The following is a 27,098-nucleotide window of genomic DNA, read 5'->3' as shown; positions in this document are numbered from 1 at the left end:
ATAGCACTTTGTTAATCAAGTGGAGTCACTGATACTGAGATGAAAAATATACTGTGTTTGTTTCTGATTAAAGTTTTCATGCTAATTTTTTTCACGGAAGGAGTCAAACTAGCTCTTATTCAGTCTGTGGTGATCTACATCTCCCACAAACCTCTTTGAAGGGACAATGTGAAGGTAGATGAGGCTAAAATTAAATGTTGTGTAAACTGACCTGCACGTAATCTGAGCTCCTTGTTTAATGATCTTGAAGCTAACAAAAGCAAGTGACCCATGCTTAAACAGATCCTTTTCAATTAAAATAATACTCCTTTTACCTCTGTGATGCCAAATGCTCTCTGCAGTCTTTTAAACAGCTTCTGCTTCTTTTATGACCCTTGTGGGTTTTTTCCTCAGTGTCTCCTGTCGTTTTCTTTTTCTTTGTGTTCATCTGGTGATCACGTAACTGTATTACTTTAATTGATTTGCTAAATTGGCGCATACATAAGACAGCTCCTCCATGTAATAACCTGAAAATGTTAGCTTATATTACTAGGGTCATGCTTCAGTGCTACAGCAGTTGGAGTTTTCATTGGCTTGGGAGTGTATTGCAGCATTTCTTCAAGATGTTTGATGGACTTCTTGTGACAAGCAGAGCAACAGGAGATAAATGTATTTTTATACTTTTATATATATACTCACAAACATGCACGCGTTGTATGCATGTAATATTGGGTACAGGATTTTTATACGTGTGAACTTTGTTTTCATACAAGTCTCCTGAGGTTTCCTGAGCTGAGAAGGAGGTGTGATATGCATTTGGAGATCCATAATCACCCCTTTCCCGAGATGACTTTTTTTTTTAGTATCTTGGTTGACAGATTTGACAAATTAAGTAGCAGTGGTTTTGGATGAAGATTGGACAGGAGTTGCTAACTTTCCCTTCCTGCAGACTCCAAAGAAGGATCACAGTTTTCAGTAAAGGTGAAATTATGAGTAGGTCAGATGTCAAATCTCTGTACCAGAGCAAAGGCTGTAATAAGTGAACAAAATGAAGCAAATCTGCATATCTTTAAAATAAATTATATTTCCTAAAAGTTGTAATTAAGTAATAAACCAGTATCATTGCTTAAAAGTCTAGCTATGATGTTTTATACTGTACCAAAACGCCAGATTAGTGTGTGTTGTGACACTGGAAAGCCTGTTTTGGCTGTTTTCATCTGGTGAGTGAGCATAAGCGATTCAACATCCAACTTAGCTGAAATGGAAAGTAGCGCTGACTTCAAACAAACAAGAAATGCTGGGATTATTTTATGGCCTAATTATAACTAACTGCATTATTTTTTGTAAAGTTTCAGAAGATTATGTTACTAGTTCCTACAATTAAATATTGTGGGCTATGTGTGCGTGGAAGACTAATTCATGTCACTCGTTTGGTTTTCCTACCAGACCTTGTAGAAAGTTTTGGTTTCTTCTTGAAGAATGCTAAGCAGCATTTTGAGCAAAACATAAATAAAAATAGTAATGGTATTTATAGATAAACAGCACCATCTGGCAATAAGCAATCGCAGTGTCTGATTTTAAATCATTGGAGTAGATAAGGATAATTGGCTTATTGTTAAAGAGTAATAGTGAAAATCATGGAGGGTGACATTCGCTGCCATCTGATTGAGTTTAAGAAAGTCACTTAGGCATATATTCTGGCAAACTTATTCTTGGTGTAGTCAGTCTTTCTACACAGTACCCCTATAAACAGTTTTCTATCTAGAATGTTCTGAGGCTAAATTAATTATTACTTGCAAGATAGTTGAAAAGAGTTTCTGAAAGTCTTAGAGTTCCTGTGATTGTGATGCAGATTTGTGCTTAGTGGGTTTATTCTTGGTTGATTTTACTTTTCAGAAACAACGAACTGTTGTGTTAACTCTGAAAACTACATCATGAAAAACAAGGGTAGCCCAGACATTCAGAATGTAAGAGCACAAAGACCAAAACCTTTTCTTCTTTATTCTATGTGCTAGAGCATGGAAATATGTTCTATGGAAAGCTCTAAAGTAGTGCAAAACCAAGGGCTAAATTTGGCTCTGATGTAAGCCCATTGTTTGGGAGACTTTGTAACTCAGAGTCCTTTTTCAGATGTGTACTAACCACAGTTTGTGTAACTGCGAGGGCGTAAGAGTGGTAACGATGGATTTCATTTCTGAGGTGGCTCAAAACATAGATATAATCTCTAGCAGGTATTCCTGTAAGCATATAACAGCAAGTCTCTTCTGTCTTCAGAGGATTATATTCAGGGAACAACAGAATGAGAAAAGTACTCTCAGGTAGCACAGCTATTGCTTCTTTCTCCATCTGTGGCTGGGTTTGATGCCATGGCCTGTAGAAGCAGTGATACCATCTAGTGTTGTCCCTCATCTGTTAGCCAGGCTTCAAACAGGCTCTGCAAGAGCTGGAGCAAGGACTGATGAGGGGTGGGGGTGGGGGGTGGGGGGGGAGCTCTGCATTTTAGTTCAGTGGCTCTTGGGAAAACTATTTCTCTGAGGGAAGATTCACCTTTTGTGCATATAGTAAGAGCAGTACAGGGTGCAGGTGTAAAGTTACATAAAGGTGCTGAAACACTACATATAATAATCTATCTGGAATTCCTCTGTTTTATTTTTTCGGCATTTATTAATGAATAAGCAATCATGTTTTTCTGTAACCAGCATAGCCTTTCAGAGGAACTGTAGAGACTCCCCAGTGACTCTAAAGAATTCTGAGGAGCATTCAAAAACATGGCATTTCTAGAGCAAAAGGACCAAATCTACCAATAGGGCAGGCAAGCATAACTACTTTTGAGTGGTTTCTACTAAGTTCTACCTTTCAACACTGGTTTCACAAATCACTGAAATATAGCTTGCTTCTTTTAAAGGTAGCCATCTTCAGTTAGTATTTTCCAGATGCTTCTTCATAAATATATAAGTATTCAACAGAAGGTACAGGATGCAATGACGTAAGTACAGATTTTGCTTTTTTATATGTCACAGGCACACACGTTCCCCAGGTGAATAAAAAATATGCACAAATATGTGTGTGTTGGAGAGGTCTACTTCCCTTTCGCTTTTGTTCTACTTTAATGTGTGTTGTCATTGCAGAAATAAGGCTACTAATAAATCCCTCTTCCAGATCTACCTGGGGTGGAAGTTTTGTCAGTTTGCGTTTCCTGCACGGATAAGAGGCACACAGAAAATTAGTTTAAGATCATAATACTAGTGTATTATGATCACACTTACTGGAAGAAAACAGACAACTAAGCATCATTCCATAACATGTTGTTGGGCAAAATCAAACCAAAATTCCAGCCAGCTGGGCTTTTGTTTTTTTTTTTCTCCTTTTCTTTCCCTTTCCCCCTGGCCTGTCCATCAGAATGGTCATTGGATTTATGTTGTGGTGAGGTCTTGGGCTGAAGAACTCCTTCCTCGAGACAGATATTCTATGATTCTCTATGTTTCTACAAAGACTGCAAAATTCTAGCATAACAGTTAGAGGAGTTCAAGATCTTCTTAATCCCAAAGCATACTTTTACACTTCAAAGGTGCATGTACCCTGCAGAGGAATGCACTATGGGAATGAAAAGAAGAATGTGCCTGCAGTAGTACGAGAAGAGGTTCTGCAAATCAGTCCAGCATGGTACTTAGGCCTGAGGTGCTGCCACAATGCTCCCATCACCGTGCAGGAAAATGCAGTGTACGTGAAACCCAGCTGAGGTTGGTGCTGGCTTAGACCAGGTCTGTCCTCAAGCCATCCTCAACCATATGCGGTACAGAAATATGCAAGGTCTAATACTTGCTTCTATTAGTAGGCCTTTGTAATTCTGTTCTTTTTAAAAGTAGAATGAAATTAGCCCTTGAGTCAAGTTTGAATTATTTTCATTTTTTTTGGATATTAAAATATCTCCCAGATCTCATTAAGTAAAGCCCTAAATAAAATAATTGCAATACAGTTAGGGATTGGAAAACCTCAGAAGATTCGGAGGAAATTTCCTCTTTGATGAGCAGTTCAGATACTTCAGCAAAGGTTGTTTGAGTCAGAAACTTTAAAAATTCATGCTCCGTTCCTCTCCTTTCTAGTATCCACTGGTTTCATGGTACCATCCCCTCCTCTGCTTTGTTGTATATTCTTTCCCCCTGTCCTCAGGGGACACTATGCTCTGCATCCTGCTGTCCTCAGTATCTTGTGATCCTCCATGACATTGCTAGTATTTTAACTGCCTGCATTTCTGCTTCTTTGGCCTTAAGATTCTTAAATGCTGGCTTGGTTTTATGTATTTCTCTACACAACTTCCTTCTGTTTTCTTTTTTTTAAAAAAAATGTCTTCCCCCACAGAACACAAGTTGTGATATTAAATACTTTCTGTGGTGCTCTGGTATTGTTAACAGAAAACATATGAACTGAGCAGATGTTTTATGTTCCTCCTCCAAAATGCGTCACTAACCATTCAAGGCACAGATGCCAGTGGTTGGTATGGGAAAACCAAACACTGAAAGGTATCCACTGTGGTAGCAGGCTTTAGATTTGGGGACCAGAGCTCAGTTATTTGTCAGTAAACGTTGGGGGCAAGCTGGAAGCAGCAAAGGCAGAGATGCACAGAGAGTGGGAGACAGAATTGCAAAATGCACAAAGGAATTCTTTTTGTGTGCTGTTTGCCCAGTGTACGGATGCGGAAAGCTTCATTTACTTCTATATCTGTCCTTGGAACAACATATCCATAGAACAGGTTAGATGACAGCAGCTGAGGTCCTGACCTTTTGTTTCGTACCTCTCAGAGATCTAAGCATGGGTCTCTGATGGGAGCCTGGGCTAAAACCTCCATTGAACAGTTTGTACAGTCTGAGGAAGAATTGAGGACAGGTTGGTTCAAGAAGTATACCAGGTTGGAATAGCTTGTGGTGATGAGGTGATTGCTGTAACTTCTTATTGTGAAGGACTGTTTTGTAGAGAAAAGGCAACCTGTGTGCTCTCTCTCCAAACCTTGCATGGGTGGGGGTTGCGTTTCTCTAATGTTTTCTCATTTAGACAGACAACCAGTATTTAGATGCTGTAGTAAGTTGAAAGAGAGCATTAAGACCTGCAAAAAGCCCTAACCCTAAATACCAGCAACTGTTGAGGGTTCACGTTTTGGTAACAGTAAAAATAGCAGAACTATATTTTAGAGACTCCCTGCCTTTTCTGCAGGTCAGTAATAAGCAGATAAATGCAGCAACATGGCTAACATAATCACAGTACTGGTAACCCACTTTTCTGAGAGCTTCATCTGTTTCTGCATCTGTAAAGATGCAGAATAAGCAAAGTCCCAAGGATCCAGACCCCATGATGCTTCTTTTGGTTTCTAAGTGGGACACTGAGGCAGCAGGTAAATGCCGGTGGGAATGAAATACAGCTCGAGCCACCAGACTATGCCTTCTACTGATATCCCAACATTGCATATAATGAGCACGTTTAGGAAACCATTTAGCCTTTAAGATTTCCTGGTTGCTGTTACATTATGAACAAGCATTTGAATATTCACTATAAGTAAGAGCTTATCTTGTAAAATGTGCTTCCTTAATACATTATGCACTTGCCCTACTCAGCCTTTTGTTTCCATGATTACACATGCTCTCCTCCTTCCCCCTTCTCCCTCACCCCACACTACAATCCTTTTTTGTGTATTCCCGCTAGGCACGCTCTGCATTGACTGAATGGAGATGGACACGTGTGCGTGGCTCTGCCCTGACAAACATTTGTGCACGGCGTTCAGGGTGGAGGCAGGAGGATTGAAAGGCTTTTCTTTGCTGCGCACAAAGGTCACTCTTTTTTCCCCCTTTGCTGTTTGTTCTGTGCTAGTCTGCTGCACTGCTGCAGCTTTCGGCCATCACTGTAACAGATACTTCGAGGATGTGCTTGTAGGTCAGTCTGGTAACAGAACAAGTCTTGGAGTGCACATCAGTGTCCTGTCCTACTGTTTTTGTTTTATTAAGGGAAATGTCTCCCTCATAAGCCAGGTCTTTGAAGGCTGACAAAAATAAAGAGCATTTCATTATTGTTAATAATTGCGTAATGCCTTTTAGACATCGCCTTGGCTGCTGTCCTGTGGAAGGAAACAGACTGAGATTTTTGTCTACTGTGCGCTTTACTCATTGTATTAAGGATAAAACTGAAGGTTTTCTAAAACAGTAGCCTTAAAAATGAATGAATAAATGAGATTAAAAAACAGTGAGATAATTTATTTTTTCTAATCCTGTTTAGAAGTAACTATTTAAATAAAAGGATTTACTGGTGAAGGTGAAAGCAAAACTTGTAACTGGAGGGTCTCATTGTACATTTGCCTTTTGAGTATTGAACTTTAAGGATCAAGTAATTAAATTAACAAGACAGAGAAAGATGAAAGCAGATAGTAGGAGATGCCATCCTTTAAAAATGTTTGAGCTCCAGAAGGAGTTGAAATTCCTGTATCATCTGGATGAACTGCGACATGGCCTTGCGTCACTTGTTTCCCCATGTGACAGTATCACTTGTGAGGTGTACACGCCATGGAGCAGTTGTGATTTTGTGCCACAAAATAATGCTTCTTAACGGTGCTTGCTTTTTGTTGTTGTTGTTGTTGTTGGGGCTTTTTTAAATGCAATAGTAAAATAGTAAAACTGCAATATTACTTGGAAGAAGAGAGATGCTCAAGAGGCAGTGCACTGCCTCTAAAAGCAGATGGATTTGTGTGTCTTGTCAGGGGGTTCTCCCAATGCACCTGCAAAGGGAAAGTGAGTTTTGTCATGCAGCTTAAGATCCCCTCCTTCTTGGTATTATGTCAAGTGATGTCTGCGTCTCCTGCAGCACAAGGAGTGAAGATAATATGCAGCCTACTGCATAAGCATTATTTTAATTACCAAAAATTGTAACTTCCAAGATGCCAGGTGGAAGGGGATCTTTGGGGATTCTTGCATAGAAATGAAGAACTGAAGAGAGTAACGATAGGCCAGGTGTCTGCCTTTGATGAGGATATTCCCTGTGTCACATCTGGTGCCAGCGTAACTGCTATCCCTAAATGATAAGGAAGCTTTGCAGTCAGAGGAGGGTTGAGCTGTCAGGTGAGCTGAGGATCAAGAATTATCATGACGGTTTGATGGCATGTGAAGGATGCTGTGAAATGCAACGTGGTTCCTGATGAGCAGGGGCTCGATTAGGTTTTCCCAGACACGGGCCGATACACTGGGTAAGCAGGACCCACATCATGCTATGCATCGGGTATGAGGAAGTGTTCTGGTCCATCAAACATAAAATGACAAAATCATTTGTAATCTCTTATTACTTACCCCTGTGGCCTCCCCTGTGGCATTATTCAACAGCTGATAGCGTTCTTTTCTTGCAAGCTAGTTCAAAATGAAGTATACTATAATGGTTTTAGGAATTAACTGAAGTCTTTTACTTAGAACTTCATAGGAAAGAAAAATCAGATCTTAAATAGGGTTACTAGTGACTAAGTAGCCTTTACTAATTATTTGTAGTTGATTGCAACTTACCACAGGTGGGTGCAGCCAAAGTTCATTATAGATGTCTCTTCCTATATATAAGGTGGTTTCTCTCAGTAAGTCATCTGATTGAAAATATGTTGCTGAAGGAATGTAACTATGCACACAATTCTTTTCCTTTATATTCTTTAGAAGTTGAGAGTGAGTCTGTTTTTACGTATGCAAAAGGGAGCACTAACAGGAGTGAAAGATCCCTATCCGACATCCCTTGATAGGATGCTACCTGCCTGCTGTGCAGGCTTTGTCATCCCCACACATATTTAAATTTTGCTGGGGGTAACCAGCTATTCATCTGTCCCCTCATGGGATTCTCGGCGCATCTCTGTTTTGTCTGCACTGCAACACAGCCTAGCACAAACATCCGATGACCTTCCTTCTGATCTCATCTAAACCTGAATCTGTGCCATAAAGCTGCTTTTCTTCCTGGTGGTGTTCTGAACACATACTCTTTCCTCTTGGCTTTTCTGATGAGGGTCAAACCACCTCTGAGACACAGGGTTCGACAGCTCTAGGTTTGCCTAGTCAGGGTGCAGTGAATCTGCAATGCACGTTCAGGTTTTAATGCCTGAAACCTAAATCTGTAATCCAGGTGTTCTTCCAGTCATGCCCGTTCTTCTCCTTGATTTATTCATTTTGTATGAAAATATTTAGTATATTAGAGAAGAACTTGACCGTGTTTTATTGTGCACATGCTGCATAATGGGGAAGGTTTCTTGAAAGTTTTCTTACAAGTGGATTCCCATGTGGTGCCTGTTAGTCACAGCTAATTACAGAGGCTGGTGAATGAGGAATATATTGGAGCTCAGGTTCCCCTCCTCCTCCTCCCACAGTGCTTCAGAAGAAAATAAAATAAAAAACCTGCAGACAAATCCAGCTTTTTCTGTGGTTGCAGTCTCCAAAGAGCTCCAAAGAGATCACAGATGTGGTTTCATGTTTCAGGTTTAACTATGGTGTAATAACTACAGTATTATCTGCAGGAGAAAGGCAAGTGGGGAAAGAATCATTAATTGACAGTGAAAAGTTCAACCTATGCCTGTGTATTTGTTTCTTTAAGCAGCTGAATGTTTAGCCAAACCATATTTTACCTTTTAACTGCAGCCCTGAAGGTTATGATAATCTTGATATGTTAAAGCCTAGGAACATTATAGGAAATTTAGATAAGTATTTCAGAAAGGTCAGTCTTAGAAAAGCAGAAACACTTGTGATTTAGCTAAAGCTAAGACAGATGCTTCAGTTTTAATTCATGGACTACCAACCTCCTGTGAGGTACTCTGACCTTACTTTATAACACATGAATTTTTCTAAATGTTTCAGTGGGTGTAGAGTAAGCCAGCAGTGAAAAGTGACGTTTCATTGTTGTGCACATGAGGAACCCATAACTTACATAAAATGTTTAACTAATATCTGATTTTGCTATCTTGTTAGCCTTCATCCAGCATCCAGAAAATCTGCTAGGTTGAACAAGTTCCTATATGTGTGTAGTATAAGAATTAGTTCAGTAGGACGGCATGGGATATGTCTATTATTTGTTACTAAGACACCAGTGACCTTCCTGCTCCTCTATTAGCAGTGCCTGCTGTTTTCAGTACTGCCGATCGTCAGGAATTTAGACCATACATATGACTGTGTATACTCTTCACTGGTCAAATTGTCATTTCTGGAAAACATAATACTTCAGTTTAAAAAAAACAAAGGAGAAAGAGATGTAATCTCAGCAGGAAATTTCCACTTAAATGCATATTTGAGGTTGAAAATATGCATAATTTAAAGGGTGCAGGAGGCAGATTACATACAGAAATGATGTAAGACACTTAATGATCTCTCTCATTTTAACAAGTTTGTTTTTCTTTACAGTTGGTTTGGGGTTGTTTTTTTGCCCTAAATTTTTAGGTTTTATTTTTAGAACTGCAGTACACAGAAGACTGCAGGAGTAGCTTGAGCTCTCAGAAAGATGGTCCCAAATGCCTAGGGGTAGGACAGGAGTATCCTACCTAGAAGATGAAACAGTCCAGTCTAAATTTGTTGCTTGAGCTCTAGGAAACACAGGTGTGGATGAAAGCTCTTAAAATTAGTACAGTTCTAACAACTGCATAAAAAATTGTTAGTAACAGGCATACATATTACATTATCTCTTCAGAACAATTGTTCTGTGAACCTCCGTGATAAGGAAAGGCTTTCTTATAATACACCTGCATCGAAATTATTCAATTTGGCTATTATACAAAAAGTACTCATAAATGGTCCACCTTTCATCACTACATTCTTGGGTTGATGGATAAACTAATGTCTTAGAACAATGCTCTGCTATGGTGGAGGAGTCTGAGGATCTCAGGTTTCCTTAAGAAATACTATATGAATTTTAAGTTATAAGATTTGTTTTAAAAGTCGTTATGCATCCAAACATGGTGTGATCAAGACCTCTAGGAAGCTCAGGAGTTCTAAACCAACTTATGTGACAATGTTCCGATATTAAAAGTGCTAGAAGAACAAGTTTGAGTTTAGGGAAACACTGTAGTACAGGTGATGCTTATAACCGCTGCACCACACACCTTTCGGGTTGAACTGTTACTCACCAGCTGCCTTGGGCTGTGAGAAAAAACTTCTTAGATTTTTGTTTAGTTTGATAGGTAACATGAGGCAAGAGTTCTGTCTGAAAATTCCCAAATATTGAAAAAAACATATTAGATTTAGACTGTGTTGGTTTAACTTTCTTCCCCCTTTCTCTGGTGGGTAAATAAATACCTGCAGGGCTGAATACTCTTAAAGTATAAGAAAGGCATAGGATATTAATCTGTATTCAAACATCCAGATTAGTGTATGTCTGTATGTGAACCAGTTTGTTTTAAGACATCCCCTTGACAAAAGCTGTCTGTCAGTAGTCTCTGAAGCACAGAAATTATTTTTATTCAGAAAAATGGGAAAAGGGAAGAGATCTTTGTATGACACTGATACAGTTCATTTTATTTTCCCCAAAGGACACCGTGGTTTAATGGATGGGGCTTTAACCTACCCAGAGGTCAGTCTTTGCTAGACAAGTGGAACCTTATTCCTGAGGGAATTGATATACTAATGACACATGGACCTCCCCTTGGTAAGTGAAACAAAAGCTGTGTGTGATTTTTTGCATGAGAATTTTACTTTCAAAATAAGCAAAAATTAATAGTACTATAAGCTATACCGTGATCACACCCTATTTCAAAACTCTGAATTAAAAAGCCATTTTGGATGAAGTGTGAAGTGATTATTGGCTTAGCAGATCTGTTGAGCTTTCAGCTGTTTTCTTATTAAAAACTGGGGTTTTTTTGTTAAACTCAAGCTAGGGAAGATCAAATATCTGACTCCATAGCCATTATATGTTGATATTTTATTTAAAGACAGTATTCATCTGACAAAACAGTTTCCAATCCCATATGATTTTTCAGAGATTGTAGTTTAAAATATTTTCCACTACAATAACATGTTTTCTTAAGGTTTTAAACTACGCAGTCAGGAGTTCAGGAGTATGTAGTCAGATATTCTCCTTGAGAATGTCCTTGTAAAGTTAGAATATGTAACAGTACTTTTAATGACAAATTTGTGAAGGAATAGAATTGTGATCTCAGATGATAATTCCTTACTCAAACTAATGACAGGCAAGCACAAGTATATGAATGTATAATTTGTTTTTTCATTAAGTAGTTGAGGTTTTCTCTTTAGTTAAAATTTGCACGTCTTGTAAATGAAAGCAATTCACTGATCCCCTCTTTAATTCTTAGTTCTAGCCTAAGTTTTGGTGATCTCAAAAAGACACTAAGATGACCATTCAGCAGAGGCAGGGGTGTTCAGTTTTGGCATATCTAAAGTAATTAAAGTCCACACTAAAATAATATGAAAATTCTTACTGGTTTTCCCTATCAAGAAAATACCCCCCAAGATAGAGTCACATTATTGTGTACTGCTTTCCTCTAAGACGAGTGGCAAGCAGTGTAGGACCATACAGCTGAGCATCTGCCCTTATAAGAAAGAGTGTCAGTCTCTTTTACAGTACCCTTATTGTTAGTAGACTGTGATTTTTGTAAGGAATTAGTAAGCTTTTGAAATATAAAGGGTCAGATGTGCAGAATTACAGAAAGTTTTGACCAGCGATGTACTTACTGCTCTTTTATAGCATTGTTACTCTTTTAATACTACTTAAAGCATGTTATAAGATGATCTGCAAATTCTGTTTAATTTTACTAGATCAACCAGCACGTGCTGCATTGATAAAGCAGAGATACACCATCCACTGAAAGTGAAGCGTACTGGATGTTGAAAAGTGCTTAGAATGGCACTCTTTTAATCTGTTTATTTTCCTGAAGAAGCAAAAAACTGCACAAGCATGTTTATAATGTTTCATGGGTGCTATTTTAAATGGGTTGCTAATCCATGTGCTCTGAGGGTTCATAAAGAAATATTGTGATGCTGCAGACACTAATGAGTGCTTTAATTGAATAAGTGTACTTAAATTTCGGATTTGATAGAGATAAGAAGTTCAGTTTCAAAAGGTTGACCCTGTATTATAACTACAGGTGCAGATTAGGTTCTAGTACTGTGCCTGAAACAAGGAGGATCTATGTCTCAGCCTGCATGATAATATTGACAAACTGCTGCTTTTTAAATTACATGATATTAAAGGAGGTAGAACTGTAACTGGACTCTTTTCTTCTCTCCAAAATTCAGTCAAGTTCCTGTCACAACATGTTTTTACTACCCAGGATAAACTTGGCACAGAATGTAACTACTTTTAAGTCAGAAGAATGGTGCTTATTTGGATGTGGCTCTTGACTTCCCTTTTACTCCTCGCTCATCTTGCCCTAGTGATCCTAACCAGTGCTAGTCCAGGCAGCAGACTTACCTATAATAGCTGATGTCAAGTTTTGTGCATTTTTCCATATTATCTGTAGGACTGAATGGCAATGTGGACAATTAGTGGTAGCTTGTTAAAAGCTACTTTGCTGCATTGCCTGTTGTTGGTGACCAGGGACTCAGAAGCACCAGGACATTTGCAGACCGTGGTCCTCTGGAAGTTGTGGGAGACTGTATTTTAAATCTTTTGAGTGGCAGAGGTATTGGGCTGTAGGTGAGCTGATCTTCCCAAAGTGCTTTATTTGGAGAGTAACCACCTAGCTAGCTTGGGAAGCTACGTGCTGTAAGAGCCAGGGGAGGGGGAATAAAAATCTGCAGCAGTGCCGGGAATAAATGTCCCAGGGTTTCAAGGTGGAAGGTGAGTTTAAACCTATAGTTTTAAATACAAATCACACCCAGAAAAATATTAATGAAGGTGGAGGAAGGAAATCTTAAGGAAGACAAAGTGACAGTGAAACATTTCTTAAAAGCCTTTGTGTGTTTTAATGGAGAGGTTATGACTACAAATAATGTAATAAACCTTCTATGAATTATGACTTCCTGAAAGACTAGGTGAAACTTTACCCGAACAGAGAAAATTAATAGTATTGATTGCATTTTGTCTTCAGGTTTTCGAGACTGGGTTCCAAAGGAGCTGCAGAGAGTGGGTTGTGTGGAACTGTTGAACACGGTGCAGAGGCGAGTAAGGCCCAAACTCCACGTCTTCGGTGGGATTCATGAAGGTAAGGAGCAGCACTACTCCCCTCTTAGGTCTCAGGCTGATGTCAAAGGAGCACATTTCAATGGTGTATTGCAGAGGATGGATAATGGCATGTTGGACTAAAGTAGAGAGGGAATTGAGGGAAGTGATGGCATGCACAGCACTTTGTAAATTTATGCCAGAATTAAAACAGACTGTTTCAGGAACGTGTGCTACATTTCGCCACCTACATGTTTCACTGCGCAAAGGTTGTTCTGTACAGGTTATTTGAAAGCAATTCAAATTTTGACAAACTTGGTTAGAGTAACAGATGAGATTCCCCACCCCTGCAAGCCAAAATGAAAATTATCCCCATTATTCCAAGTACAGGAGCCAAGAAATGTGCTAGGAAAAAAAAAATTGAAGACAACTTACTATCTCAGCTCACCTCCCTCACTGTTTAAGGAAAAGCAGAAAGGAGGGCATCTTGAATCAGACATCAGGAGGAGAGATTGCCAGAACTCACTTTGCATGCATTTCTAAAAGTGTCCTGTAATACAGTTTGTACTGTGTATGTTACCTTCCAGTAGTCTCATATTTTAGAAGAGAGATTTCCCCACAAGGTTCTGCAGAGTGTAAAGCTTCAGAAACAATGAGCTCAGTTTGTGGCAGTGTAAGAGGCTGAGAGATTAAATCCATTTTGGAGATACTTAAATATTTAATACAATTTTGTGCTTTCATATGGCTTTGAGACAAACAGTAGGAGTTCTGCCTGAGAGAGAGTGTAAGACTGTGACCCTAGAACTCAAAATTATACATTAAATACTTTATATTGTCCCCTCTGGAGATTTCTCCATTGACTCTAATTAGGTTCTCTGTAGGCTTAAAGATTTGGAGGACTTCATAAAAGAAAAAAAAATTAAAAAGGACAGCTTTCTCAACTAGTGGTGTTGGTTTTTCCGAAGCCCTTGCTACTTCAATGAGTTTCATGCCCGGTGTCTGTAAACAAAGGGTTCATGGTGGAAATACTGACATGATTATACAGTGGTATGAATAGCAGTCTTTTAGTGCACCTAGGAAAAGATTGGATATTTTGTATAAATATTAATCCTTGCATACTAAGAATAAGTTAATACAGCGGGACCTCCAGCTAAAACATGTAAATTGTCTACAGCCTTTGCAAACACACTGGATGACAAAACTTCTGTTTGTTAGAGTGTTAAGTAATGGGTGAGGAAAGTATTTTAGCGTATAAGATCATTATTATGAGAAAGCATTGAGGAACCATGTGCAGCACCTAAGCTTTAAATCTCATAGAAAAGATGCTAGTACATGTTAAAAGTGAACATTCAAAGACATTCTTAGAACACAGCTAGCAAAAAGTTAAAAACTTGTTTAGTGCTTATGCAGAAGACATAAGAACAGCTTATTTCAGTACAGAAAGAAATAGCCATGTGTTAAGAACATTATCTTGCGGTGCAATTAATTCTCATCCAACTCCAGCTGAGATGAACATACACCACATTCCATTAAGTCAGCAGAGGCTATACACACATTTTGGTGATGCGGATTTTTTTCCTGGTTGATAAGCACAAACAACCACAAACAAGGTTTTTCCCACCATGAGATCATCTAAATCAAAATTGCTAGTCTAAATAAATGAAGTATTGCAGGCGGACAGTGAAGCAATTCTGAAGTGATTATTCTTTCTGATAGACACTGTGGGTAGCTGTATTTATCTTAGCTTTCAGTCAGCAGTGATCTGTACTGTATCATAATAGTTTAAAAGAAAAGCATTTTGCCCCTGTGGGTTAGCAACGGGAAGTTCTCTTCCTCCATGAAACTCTAATACTTTTTTGTTTTGAAAAAAGTACCAAATTCTTCCTAGATTTTTTTCTAGCTTCTTTGTTAGCTTTCTGTGGATGCCAGCTGAAAACAATGGCAAATGAATGAACGCTTAGGTGTGACTCTGTTCATGGGTTGCTGTAGTTTCATCCACTTGCCCAAATTTACTGGACTGCACAATCCTCTGTTATGTCCTATTCTTGTGTGGCAAGTGGGAGAGAAGAGGCCAGCAGAGAAATGGCATTGCTGCTAGTTCCTCAGACACATTCTGAACATAAGTATTGCTGATCAGATATTCAGAAGGTCAAGAACAGTCTTCATCATCCTGAAAATTATGCCACAGTGTTGCTAAGCGGTTAAAGTCCTTGGCATTCCAAAAAACACGGGATTAATATTTGCTTCTTCGAGCTTCTTTATTTTGAATGACTTATAAGAATTCATTCATCATGAAAAGCAGTCATCTACCTAGCCTTCACCTCAATGTTCTGTTTAAGCTGGGGTCATACATTGACTTCCAGTGCTCTGTTGTGTTTATAGCAGGAGATTTCCTTGCTGTAGTCATGATTTTCACTGGTAGATAACATATATAAAATAAAGTAAATATTTATGTGTATATATTTTTAACCTGTTAATGAGTTTCTGACCGTGAACACCAGCTTGAGAGTTCTGTGATGAGGAACTGGATCATAGACTCATGCATGGTTTGGGTTGAAAGACCAGATCATCTAGTAAAGATCATCTAGCTCCAACCATGGAGTGACACTTTCCACTAGATCAGGTTGCTCATAGCCTCATGCAGCATGGCCTTAAACACCTCCAGGGATGGTGCACCCCTAGAAAAAAGGGGAAAAGGAAAATAGCTAGGATGAGGAAAGCTTATTGGGTTCAGTTCATTGTCCAGAGTTGGGGTTTTGTAGGCAAACCCAAAGTTACTTCTAAATCTTTTGCTCCTGTTTGGTCTTTTTCTTACGACATACATGCAAACTACATCTCACTGATTAAGTAAATGGGAGAAGTATGTGTGGCTTTGTCTCTGTTTCTGTTGTATCTGATTGCAACAGGGTTATCCATGAGGGAAAAAAGTTTGTACGTAAAACAAAAGCATCAGTTCTTATTTCATTGTATTTTTTTCAATCAAGTATTTGGCTCAACTTTTAAGAGCTTGTGTCATTTTGAAGGGATTAATTTAATTTTATTCCAAAGCACTGATCCCACAACAAGCTTTCAGTGTGGCTGCCCATGGGCAGTATTGTTTGTTTATGTTACAGTAAGTGTGACACATTCTCCCTACAGGTTATGGCATTATGACAGACGGTTACACAACGTACATCAATGCTTCAACGTGTACAGTCAGCTTTCAACCAACCAACCCTCCAATTATATTTGACCTCCCAACCCCTCAAGGATCATGAAGCACTACTGCACATTTGGAACTGGGGGAAGGTCGATAAACTGCCATTTTCTAATTATAAAACTTGCATACTGTACCATGTTTATTTCTAAATTGGGGGAGGTGGATGAGAATTTTGGGGGACTGTGGGGTTTTTGTTTTGGGGTGTGTTTGGGGTTGATTTTTGGGGGGTGTTTTTTTGGGGTAGGGTTTTGTTTTCTTTCGGGGTTTTTTTTGTAAATTGCTGGTACAAAAAAAAACAAGAAGAGAAGTTAGAGGTTGTGCTTTTTGGAAATGCAGCATTCATTTTAAATTGATAAAGCATTGTGAATTTGTAAAATGAATTTTCTTTTCCAATAAATTTGCCATTGTAAATTGTTATAGTGTTCTCAAAAGGACAGCCAAGCTTTCTTTTAATAAGTGAGAGACCTTATTTTAATATTATATTATAAGCTAAAAAATAGGCAGCATTTAAAAACACTCAAATTTGCACAACTTATGTTATTGTTGGGGTTTTAAAGTGTCTTTTCCCTAGATCTAAATGTTAGCTTTACATCTCCATTTACATCATATTTTTTTAGTGGCACAAACAATGGTCTGGGGTCCATTTACCTCTTGATATGTGTGCATGTACTGCAACTTGTTTCTATAAACGGTAGAATGCAGCAAGGGGAGAATAGACTTCTCAGTTGTTTGTCTCTACTTGCTTTATACGTTAAAGACTGGTACAGATAGTCACAGTCTGTATGTGATATCTGCCTTGTATTGTTTGTTCTTAAATTATTTTAGCTTTAAAAGACTGGGGGTGAAAGCTGCAAAGAGCAGGTATTTCATGCAGTAAAAAAATGTAAATGCGGACTCCTTTTAAATATGAATTTATATATATATGTATTTTTTGTGCATTATAACTAAGCTAGGATTTAATATTGCCAGTATAGCATCTACAAAATTATGCTGTACAGCACATCTAAATTATGAAGGATGTGACACATTTTCCAAGTGCTCAAGGCCTTCAAGAGCCCGAGTTAAATCTTGTATCGTAGTTCAGGCATGTATAGAGTCAAATGGATACAATCAAGCCTAACTAAAATAAGGCTTAGTTGTCCTTTATATTTAAATATCCTTCTTGTCTTTTTATTTCCTTTTTCTTATTTTGCACTGTGTGTAAATGCAATCTCGCTAGCACAAAATATTGATAGTTACTTCTGTTCTACCACTGTAAATGCTATTGAGCTTTGTTCTGTTTTATGTTACCTTGTTAATGGAATTTAGAAAAGCAGTTGTTTCTTTAAATTTATTGTGATATTATATCTAGCGGCCTTTATATGCAAATAAAATTGCAAGATTTTTAAATATGTGGTTTAAGGGAATTTTGCATTTTTCTGTGGCATTAACAGTTTGGGGGCAGTGATATAGGTAAGTAAGGACTTTTCTATTTCTCATTAAATTTTTATTGTTTACCATTCACAGGAGGTCAGATAAAGCACTTGGACTTCTCCTTCCATTTCTCTGCCATCCATCTTCCCATTCCTTTTAGAGACAAAAGATTTTGTCTTCAGATCTTATAATTCAGTGCAACAAAGTTTGTGCAGTTAGGCCTTATAGGATGCTATTCCAGATGACATGAGGAAAAATCAATTAGGCAGTAACCTTTGTATTTCCTCACTTAGTCATTAGTAAAAAACTGCAGGTACCTCATGCTCATCCACTATGGGTTAAGAAATGAATAGTCAAAGATGAAATATATCAATTTTATCTGCATCTCTTCTCAGTTTTGTGGCTCCAGCGGAATCCACCACTGGCAAGAGAACTGCAGGGGAGTATGGTTCAGTGTATGCCAGCAGTGTGGCAAACGCAACAGGACCTACTTGTTTTGTGCAATGCACTATATAATAACAGAATCCTGTTCAAAATATGGCTGTGAAAATCCAGTTTCAAACGTGAGAAGGTAAGGCATTGTTTTCATGAATTTGCAGCTGCAGTTACACAACGCAAGACCTGGAAACCCACAGTATCCCCATTTATCTTAGCAGGTTGTTAACTTATTTTGATGCAAAGGTTATAGACAACAGATTTTAGGCTCTTAGAGCAGAGAGCTACTTAGAATGTGCATTACGTGTAAGTATGGACTTAGGCTGAAATTTTCAGATTCATAAGGCTGATATACTAAAGTCTGTTCCGGGAAGAAGGCTTCTCTTTTAAATCTAGTTCTTGGTTTTTATGTGGAATTTCTTGTCAGGTTCCCTTATGGAATACCCAGGCACCTTCAGTCTTTAATGGTATTTGTCCTGCTTTGCTTGCAATATTGCTTATTTTATGCATTGAGCCAAAGGTAAAAAAGTCACTAAATACCAGTCCTTCCTTTTGGATGTAGAGGCAGGATCTTTCTTGTGGGGCTGTTTTCAGCCAGCGATGAGAAGACAATGAAAATAGTTTGGGCAACCACAGCTGTTTATTGGCAAAGAACGTGGCTACATTTAAGAAGTTGATCAGATAAAGCGTTTTTGTGGAGGCCATAGAAAGCATATATATAGAGCACCTTAGATATTCTCATTCACTGATCTATTGCTTGTTGTCACTGCATAAGGAGAAAATATCCACTGCCTGGGATGCTTTGTAGTGCCATGCACTTCAGAAGAGCAGACACTAGCTGTTGTATCTGGATTGCTCTCTGGCCTTCTGAAGGACCTGGCACATCTTCACTAAGTAGGACAGATACATTCTCCACTGTCATTCTCCACTTCAGGTATCTGCCTCTAGTGAAAAGGGGATAAAAGTGAAAAAGCATAAATGTTAAGCCAGCAGCTTTGTTCCAGGATTTGAGCAGCCTGAAGCCTTCTGGCAGCAGATGGAGCTAGATGAGTAAAGACTGGCATAAGTTCAGCCAGGAGTCTGCCTTGAATAAGGCTGTTAATGCCTTAGAAGCAATGCATTAAAGAAGCAAAGTCTGTGCTAGACTCAGCAGTAAACTAAAACCTGGTGCTTGTAGCTGTAGATATCCTAAAGGTGTGTCTATTTTGGTTTCAACTGTCCGTCTTTTTGGTTGTGTGGTGCAGCAGGTGCATTATCAAGTGGTTCTTCTCTGGGATATGCAGGCCTGGATTTGTAACAACAGCCTAAGATTCTCTACTTGCATTTAAATGAGCATCAAGGATAGCCACTGCTTTGTCATCACTTGATGTTGGTGCTGAATACAGCTGTTAATTTAGAGAAAAGCCTAATTCTCAGGGGAAGTTTCTAAGCATGCATTTTCTTTTGTGGTTTTTTTCCCCTCTTGCTCTGTCAGCTTCACCTTGCAAAGCCACTGGTTGTTCAGCACTGAACTTGTTCTTCCCCGTGGCAGGATCTTTTTCATTTTATTCCCTCAATTTTCCTTTGTCCTTCCAAAAATTATCTCACTTTTCCTTTTTCTGAGAAAGCCATCACTTTGACTAGTGGCAATTTCAGAAAGGCCAGGAAAATGTTAGGAGTTTGGTGTTTTTTCTCTCCGTACTCTTTAGAGATTTTGAAATGTATCCGTGTGTGTCTGCTGTCACAGGCAGGTAATTTCCCTTTGCTGGATGTCAGCCATATCTGACAGTCAGGGTAAATGGAATGCACTGATTTGAAGAAATTTGATTTCACAGGGAGGCAAAAGTGTGATGAATCTGCTTCTTTTCCAGGATCCTTCACTACTAAAAGTAGTTCGATATCTATATGCAGAATAAACCGTGGATAATAAGTCTTTCTCTGGGGTCTGATCCAAGCCCATTGAACTCACTGGGAGTCTTTCTATTGACTTCAGCTGGCTTTGGATCAGGCGCCTGGCATCTATCTGGATTGTGCTTATGTCTATTACTCATCCTTCAAACTGGAGGAGATGGTCCCTGGTTAACATGCAAGAACCTCTTGGCAGAAAGAGGGACCTACCTATTGTAAGTGCTGAATCTTTCCAAGTGATTGATTAACAGCAGCGTAGTCGATTAACCTTTCTTCTTCTGAGAGCAGCTTTCATCTAGTCATCTCGATAAGGCTGAAAGCAGTCAAGGCCTTTATCGGGGGAGGGCTGCAGAACAGGATGTTCCCAAGAGGTGATTGGTTCCCAATCCTCTTTGCATTGTGAATTTAGTGAATTCAGCAGACCTCGGGGTCAAGCATTTATTAGGCTAAGAGACTGTCAAATCAATCTGGTCTACTCCAGGCAAGTTCTACCAGGAGAATGGGTTTTGCCAAGACTCTGTCTAAGAAATAGATTGATGGCTAGCTCCTGGTTGAAGCTGCCTTTCTCTTTTCCATTTTCCGTGAATCAGATTTTTTCCCTTCACTGACACCAATATTTCCTCCCTAGACAAATTTTATTAAGGAAACTCCAGGAAATCATCTATAATTTAAGTCACAGGGAGACTTCCAAACTCTGTAGACCTTCTATTCTGTGTTAAATTGACCCAAGGACTTTGAGACCTTGCTTTTGACCACACCTGGTTGAATGACATTTCTGGAATTTTCTTTTTACTCCTCGCTGTTTTTTTAAAGTAACTTTTTAATTTCTAACAGTTATAGACAGGCAGGGATCCTGATTGCCCCTGCCCAGCCTGATAACTTCTTATTGGAAAGAGAAATGCGTTGTAAAAGCTGCATGGAACAAAGCCTGCAACATAAAGCAGTGTATTTTGGTTTTCTTCTGCTTTGAGAGATAGATCCTAACTTCCTTGTAATGATTCATTATTTGCATTAACCAATCTTTCTTATACCATCATTGTTTCTAATGTACATTCACCTGCTACTCAGGATAAAATCACATTATGACCCAGACTGGACAACTAAGTCAGCAGTCAGCCCTTGCAAGACACCCTGTGCACTTTAGCAGAACATCCCCACTATCAAAGCACTGTCTGACCTACAGAAGCACAAAGAAGGGAACTAAGAAATGAGCACAGCCTAAGTGCAACATGGAAGACTAAAGTCAGATTTAACATTTTCAACTTAAGTTCCTCTCAGCCTAATAAAGAGAAAACGCAAGAGAAGTCTGAGTGAGTTTTAGTGCATTCAATCATTTTTTAGTCATCCATATAGATTTATTTTTTTCCTGCCTAGTTATAGTTTTCCATACCACAATCTCTGGCTTGAGCCAGCGAGTTTAGTAAAAATTAATTTATGATGTGGCTGTAAGGATACATCCTCTAAAATTTTATCAGCAAGTTTTCCCTGGGCTCAATTTGACTTTTATTGGTTATAGAATAGAGGAGTCTTCCATTTCTTCTAGACAGCATTTCCATGCAATTCTTATTATATAGTTTAGTCACTTATTTTGTACCTGAGTTTTACATTCATGGGAGAGGTCAGACAAAACCATGTACTTCAGTGTAGGATGACTGAGTTAATGGCTAACATTCATCTCTTCCTCAAACGATGAGTTGTATTTATCTGGGTAGATGGCTCAGTGGTACAACAGGACTTGTCAACTTGATGAACTGAGGAGTTAGGGCTGCAAGAGTCCTAGGAATTTAAATAAGAGTCCTTAAACCACAAAATACTCGAAAGTAGACTTGAAAGTATAGACTTAAAAGTATAAACCAGAAGGCTTAAGTTTTCCTCAAATCCCATTAAAATGTACTTTTGTGCTACTGTTGCTGTTAATGCAGCTCAAACGTGTCAGTCTGTTGCCAAGGGCTTTCAGATGGACTGTTACAAGAGGAACAGCACAACAAGTTCAATTTTTTTCATGCTGTATACAAGTATTTTCAACATTCAGTGTCATGTATTTCAGCAATTTTTTTTTTTTTTTCTGGCTGATAAGAGTCACTGCAATTGGAGGAAGAGTTGATTATTGTCAGTATAGGTATTGCCCAAAGTCAGCATGGCTCTGGTTTGTTTGGAAGCTCATTGCGCACATAACAAGGGATCTCCTGTGTAAGGCTGAGCGTAAAGAGGCAGGATGCTGAAAAGGTAGGAGAAAAGGTGTCAAATTTTTGAGTTGACAGATTGAAAAGTGACCGATTCACTTAAGATGATACTAAACTGAATCTGCAACCCATGAGCAGTGTTGTAGCTCTTTAGTAACACTTTTTGTATGCTTTGTTTAGCAAATACATGGATAAATCAATTCTTTTGTTACCCTGAGAACAAAGCTGCTGCTATAAAAATCATCCCAGGATCCTGGAGCACAGCCTGCCTTGTGACAGGGGAGACTTCCAGCTAGACAGAAAACCAAAACAAAGCCAATTCCTGCATTTTTAATCCATAGAGGGAGAGTAAACCGGTAATACCAAGCTCTTGGTAACAGAACAAGCAATCTCTGCTAGGCACAGAGATTTGTGTGTCATCTTAAAGTGTTAAAGCACATCTTTTCTTTTTCTTCAGCAGGCAAATAAGTGATAAACTAGCTTAGTTCAAACTCTCTGAGGATGATTACTAGCACAGATTCTTTAAAATGTCTGCAGCGGGTACAAAATCTTTACGTTACTGTAAGATACAGAATACAGCTGTCAGTAACACCACATTGTTATTGGCTTTGTGTTATGAGGTATCTGGAGAGTTTTGGAGGCAATATATTTGAGCATTATATTGACACTACAAGCCATCTGGCTCAAGCCCAACTCAGGCTGGGTGAGTGGCAGTTCCTGAGAGGAACTAAATTGTATTGATTAAGGTCTCCTGATCAACAGAACAACTTCTAGTACAAAGTGCTATTGGATTTACTGTAGGCTTAAAACTTCAAAGTACATAGGGTTATTATTCATAATCAATTATACTAGATGTAAAATTTTGAAATTCAATAGCTATTTCAGTTTAGGACGAAATTCAAGTGGTTTATTTTCATCTTTGACTTGAGTTTGTATTATCAAACTCAGGCCAGGCTTTCAGATATCTCTACATTGCCAGGAACATTTGAAAAGTCCTATTGGACACTTCATCACTTTGGTGGCATTTAATTCCATCACCTTATGGTATCTAGAATTATATAAAAAAATCCCGATATGCGACTTGTTATATGCAAAAAATCTTACAAGTTTCTCCAGTGTTACGTTGGAACTACTACAGTTAACAGTTAGACTTAAGCACAGTAGAGATAGTTGCAGATAAAATTTAAAGTTCTTAGTATAATGCCATACAGCAAACAACTGACTAGGCAAATACCTGATTCGAAAAGCTGTGGCTCTCATTTCCATGGCAGTGGCTCTCCAGTCAAGGTTAAGACCCTCTTGACTTGGTGTTCCGTATCCAGCACAGTAAGTGTGCTGGATAGTGCTTTTACTGGTTTTTACTGGTTTTTACTGGTTTTAGTCTTGGAGGAGCCTTGAGAAAAAAATTAAGGTAATCAGCCAAAGTCACAACAGTGCCCTGTGGCCAAATTAGGGATTGAATCCTTGTTTCCTGAACAGCTTGCTGCTGTTTGGTTCCCCACTGCACAGAAAGATCTTCCAATGAGAATGAGACGGCTTCCTAATCCTAACTCTGAGAAATGAAAGTAATTTTAAAACCCACAAACATTTCATATTCAAGCTGTCATTTGAACCAATGATAACTAATAGATACCAGAAAGGGCATTCTACATACACATGCTGGATTTCCAGGCTTAAGTGCACAAGCTATAACTACTGCAAATGTTAGACAAACAGTATTTTATAACTTGTTTACTGTAATCTTTCTTTTTCCCATAAAGCTTACAATGGTGCGTGCCCAGGACATGCACAATTTTAAGACCATCCCACTTCAGACTTTTCTGAGGGAGGGCTGTTTGATTTGGGTTGGTGGTTTTTGTGAATTAATTCTCAAAGCGCTGTTCCTTAGGTAGCATTTGTTCGTTGTTGAAATCTTAATCCCAGTTTAATTTTTCTCAGACCAGCCAGCCAGACTTCTATACACTGTGCAGTAAATTTTTTTGTTAAACTGTGTTTTGATAGATGTAGCTCCCAGCTGTAAAGACATGCTCGAACAATGGGGGCAGGTAAGCAGCATGGTTGCACTGATGATTTACAGTTTGCTGGCTTTTATATGGAACAAGAGGAAAGCTGGTCTGGTGTCAGCAGTCATTACCTTCTGTCTGTGATGTGCTTTCCCGACACAGTGACACTTGGGAGTCTGCTTTGTAACTACGTTACTATGAAAACAGACTTTTCCAAGGAAGGAATTATCTATCTGGAGTGTAGTAACCATAAGCAGACAATCCCAGCTGTAGCTGTGGCTTGCACTTGTGTCATTTACAGGCCTGAATATTTGTATAAATGCCAATTAAGCTGTGGCAGTGTTATTTGTCACAGAAAGCTTGGCCATCTAATGAAAATACCTCAGTTTCTATCATCAGACAATTTCCTTCAATCGCCTTCCCTGGAGGTGTTTAAGGAACGGGTGGATGAAGTGCTTAGGGACAAGGTTTAAGGGAGCGTTAGGAATGGTTGGACTCGATGATCCAGTGGGTCCTTTCCAACCTTGTGATTCTATGATTCTATGATATGATTCTATGAAGAGGACTTTCACTTCAATAATCATGCAAAGCTGATTACAGAATTGCAGTAAGTAGTTTCAGCATTTCTGTGTATCTGCTTTTATGAAGTTGGTGATACTGCTTATGTGGGTTAGGGATGTGGGACTGGGTGCTGTGAAATCACTGACAAAACAGCAAGACCTGATGGGTTATAAGAAAAACACTGTCTGATGGAACAATCTGAGACCAAGAATATGGCAATGGAAGAAATACTGGAAATGTATGTAGAAGGAAGTTACACAAAATTTACTTCCTCTTCCAAATACACATTCAAACAAGAACATCTTGTCCAACGTTTGACCAGCAGCAATTACAGCACTGGTTTTAGAAGAGAACACAAAACACATCGTATGTGCCTATGAATCATCCTGGATATTAATTTGTATATTTAGGTACTGAAATAGCTGTTTATACTTTCCTAGCCTCTAAAAATCAGTGTGCAGCCGTGCTATTGCGTATTTGTTACTATACACATAGGCCAGCTCTGTGATGATATTGTGATACCTCTACAGTAAGAAGTAGGTGACCTACCATCTAGGTCAACTCGTTCTTTTTCCTTTGAGACAAGATAGTAGCTCTTCATAGCAAATGAAGCCTCTGTAATCTTCAACCATTGTCCATTTACACATGAGTGAATAGGTTAAACTGTTCATAAAATGACAGAATCATACCGAAGTGTAATACAAAGTAATACAAAACTGAAAAACAGTCCATTATATTCTGCTGTGGATAATACCTGCCAACAACATGAAGACTGAGTACAGTGTCGGATAATGATCAAATTAATGGCTATGGGAAAGCATGGTTATTCAAAAACGAGTCTTGTCCTCATCCCTCCTGCCAGGGGACACGCACACTCTCATGACAGCCCTCCAGAACTCAGCACAGCAATTCACTGGTTTCCTGCAAGCGAGGACCGCACCCCAGTGGCTAAATGATCAGAAGGGAGTAAAATGTGCCTGATTACACTACGACTGTGTCTCTACATAACAGAGCAGGGAGTTTCATTACATAATTAGTTCTTTTTTTCCTGCATACTTCTTTGTGGTCTGGACAGTACAGTAACCTTTCAGTCATTTGCACATCTCTGCAGCAGGACCTCTGAAGTCTGCTCCTGGCAGCCATGGGGCTGGGTGCTGAGGGACACCACAGGTACCCCTTGCCAGTACCCACCACACGACATGACTTACCAACAGCAGTGCGAACGGGTACCTGAAATGAGCGGAAGAAAGAACAAGTGGTAGGCAGCAGCAATATATTTTACAGTACGTTTGTATGCACAGCAGTGTGGTATTCTTCTAGGATATAAGTGAGCATAAAAGAATATCAGTGTTACTCTATCAAGCAGGAATGATTAACTGAGCTAGGCAATTTCCCAAACCCATCATTATCCCTTACCCTCTAGAAAGCTGCTATGATCCTATAATAATCACTGGACGTTATCTTTCCATTTGGGTAGTTTGTCCAATGTAATTCAGCCAGGACTTATGGCACATCCCTACTCTAACAGGTCACCATATGCTTCACATCTGGTCCTACAAAAAAAAAGCCATATTACACATATGATGGCGACTATTTTAGGGGACAGTCTCTAGAGACCCATAAGTAAGACTAGCAGTCTCGACAGTTTAGCAGTTTCATTAATCAGCATTAAAACCTCATTTTAGTATTACAGGCATAATTACTACGAATTCAAATGATGACTAAAATAAGCAATTTTCTGAGTTTTGTTATTTAGCGAGCTGATATAGCCAATTTTTTTCTAAGATTTAGGCACTTAAAAAAAAAAGACGACAGCAACTCCACCACTGTCTCATCAAAAGTCATTGGACCAAACTGACCCCATCAGTGATGATAGAGCAGAAGTTTATTTAATCAGAAAACAAGAGAAAGATGTAGACTGCTTCGTATTCTCTGTCTCCCAGAATACAGATCTCTGGTTTGTAACAGGAGAAAGCGCTGCATTAGGATTGTCTGTACTATCTGAGTATCTGCGGTCAGGTGAATATCTTAGTTTGCAATTGGGATTTAACTCTAGCTTTTCTCTGACAGGGTAGAAAAAAATAATCTAGTTTTTATACAATAGTATGCAGAGAAAGTATATCTTCTCTTGCCTCACATATCACATTCTGGAACAGACTGATATGTAAATCCTGAAGCATTTTATTTTCTATAGGTTTACTATATAGTACTGAAGCTTGATGTAAATTCCTTACTTGAAGTCTTCCTACAAAGACAAAATGCAGGAACCTGGATTGCTCACAGACTGCTGCATGCAATTCCGTGCATGTGTGTATTGTTCTCCAAGCCCTAAAATGC

General features: G+C 38.9%; 1 protein-coding gene across 3 annotated transcripts in view; it reads left to right on the top strand.

The window, feature by feature from the left end:
- Positions 1–17,648, top strand: part of MPPED2 (metallophosphoesterase domain containing 2) — a 108,944-nt gene extending 91,296 nt beyond the window's left edge. For all 3 annotated transcript variants that reach the window (XM_054068850.1, XM_054068853.1, XM_054068851.1), the window contains exons 5-7: positions 10,493–10,608; positions 13,010–13,123; positions 16,219–17,648. In XM_054068850.1, coding sequence (XP_053924825.1) covers positions 10,493–10,608; positions 13,010–13,123; positions 16,219–16,337 — 349 coding nt within the window. In that variant the 3' untranslated portion in view covers positions 16,338–17,648. The remainder of the gene's footprint in view (positions 1–10,492; positions 10,609–13,009; positions 13,124–16,218) is intronic.
- The last annotated feature ends 9,450 nt before the right edge of the window (positions 17,649–27,098 follow it).

Source organism: Cuculus canorus, chromosome 5 (assembly GCF_017976375.1).
Source record: "Cuculus canorus isolate bCucCan1 chromosome 5, bCucCan1.pri, whole genome shotgun sequence".
Classification (NCBI taxonomy): Eukaryota; Metazoa; Chordata; class Aves; order Cuculiformes; family Cuculidae; genus Cuculus; species Cuculus canorus.
The sequence above is the reverse complement of the archived record's forward strand: the minus strand, read 5'-3'. Positions and strand labels throughout refer to the sequence as shown.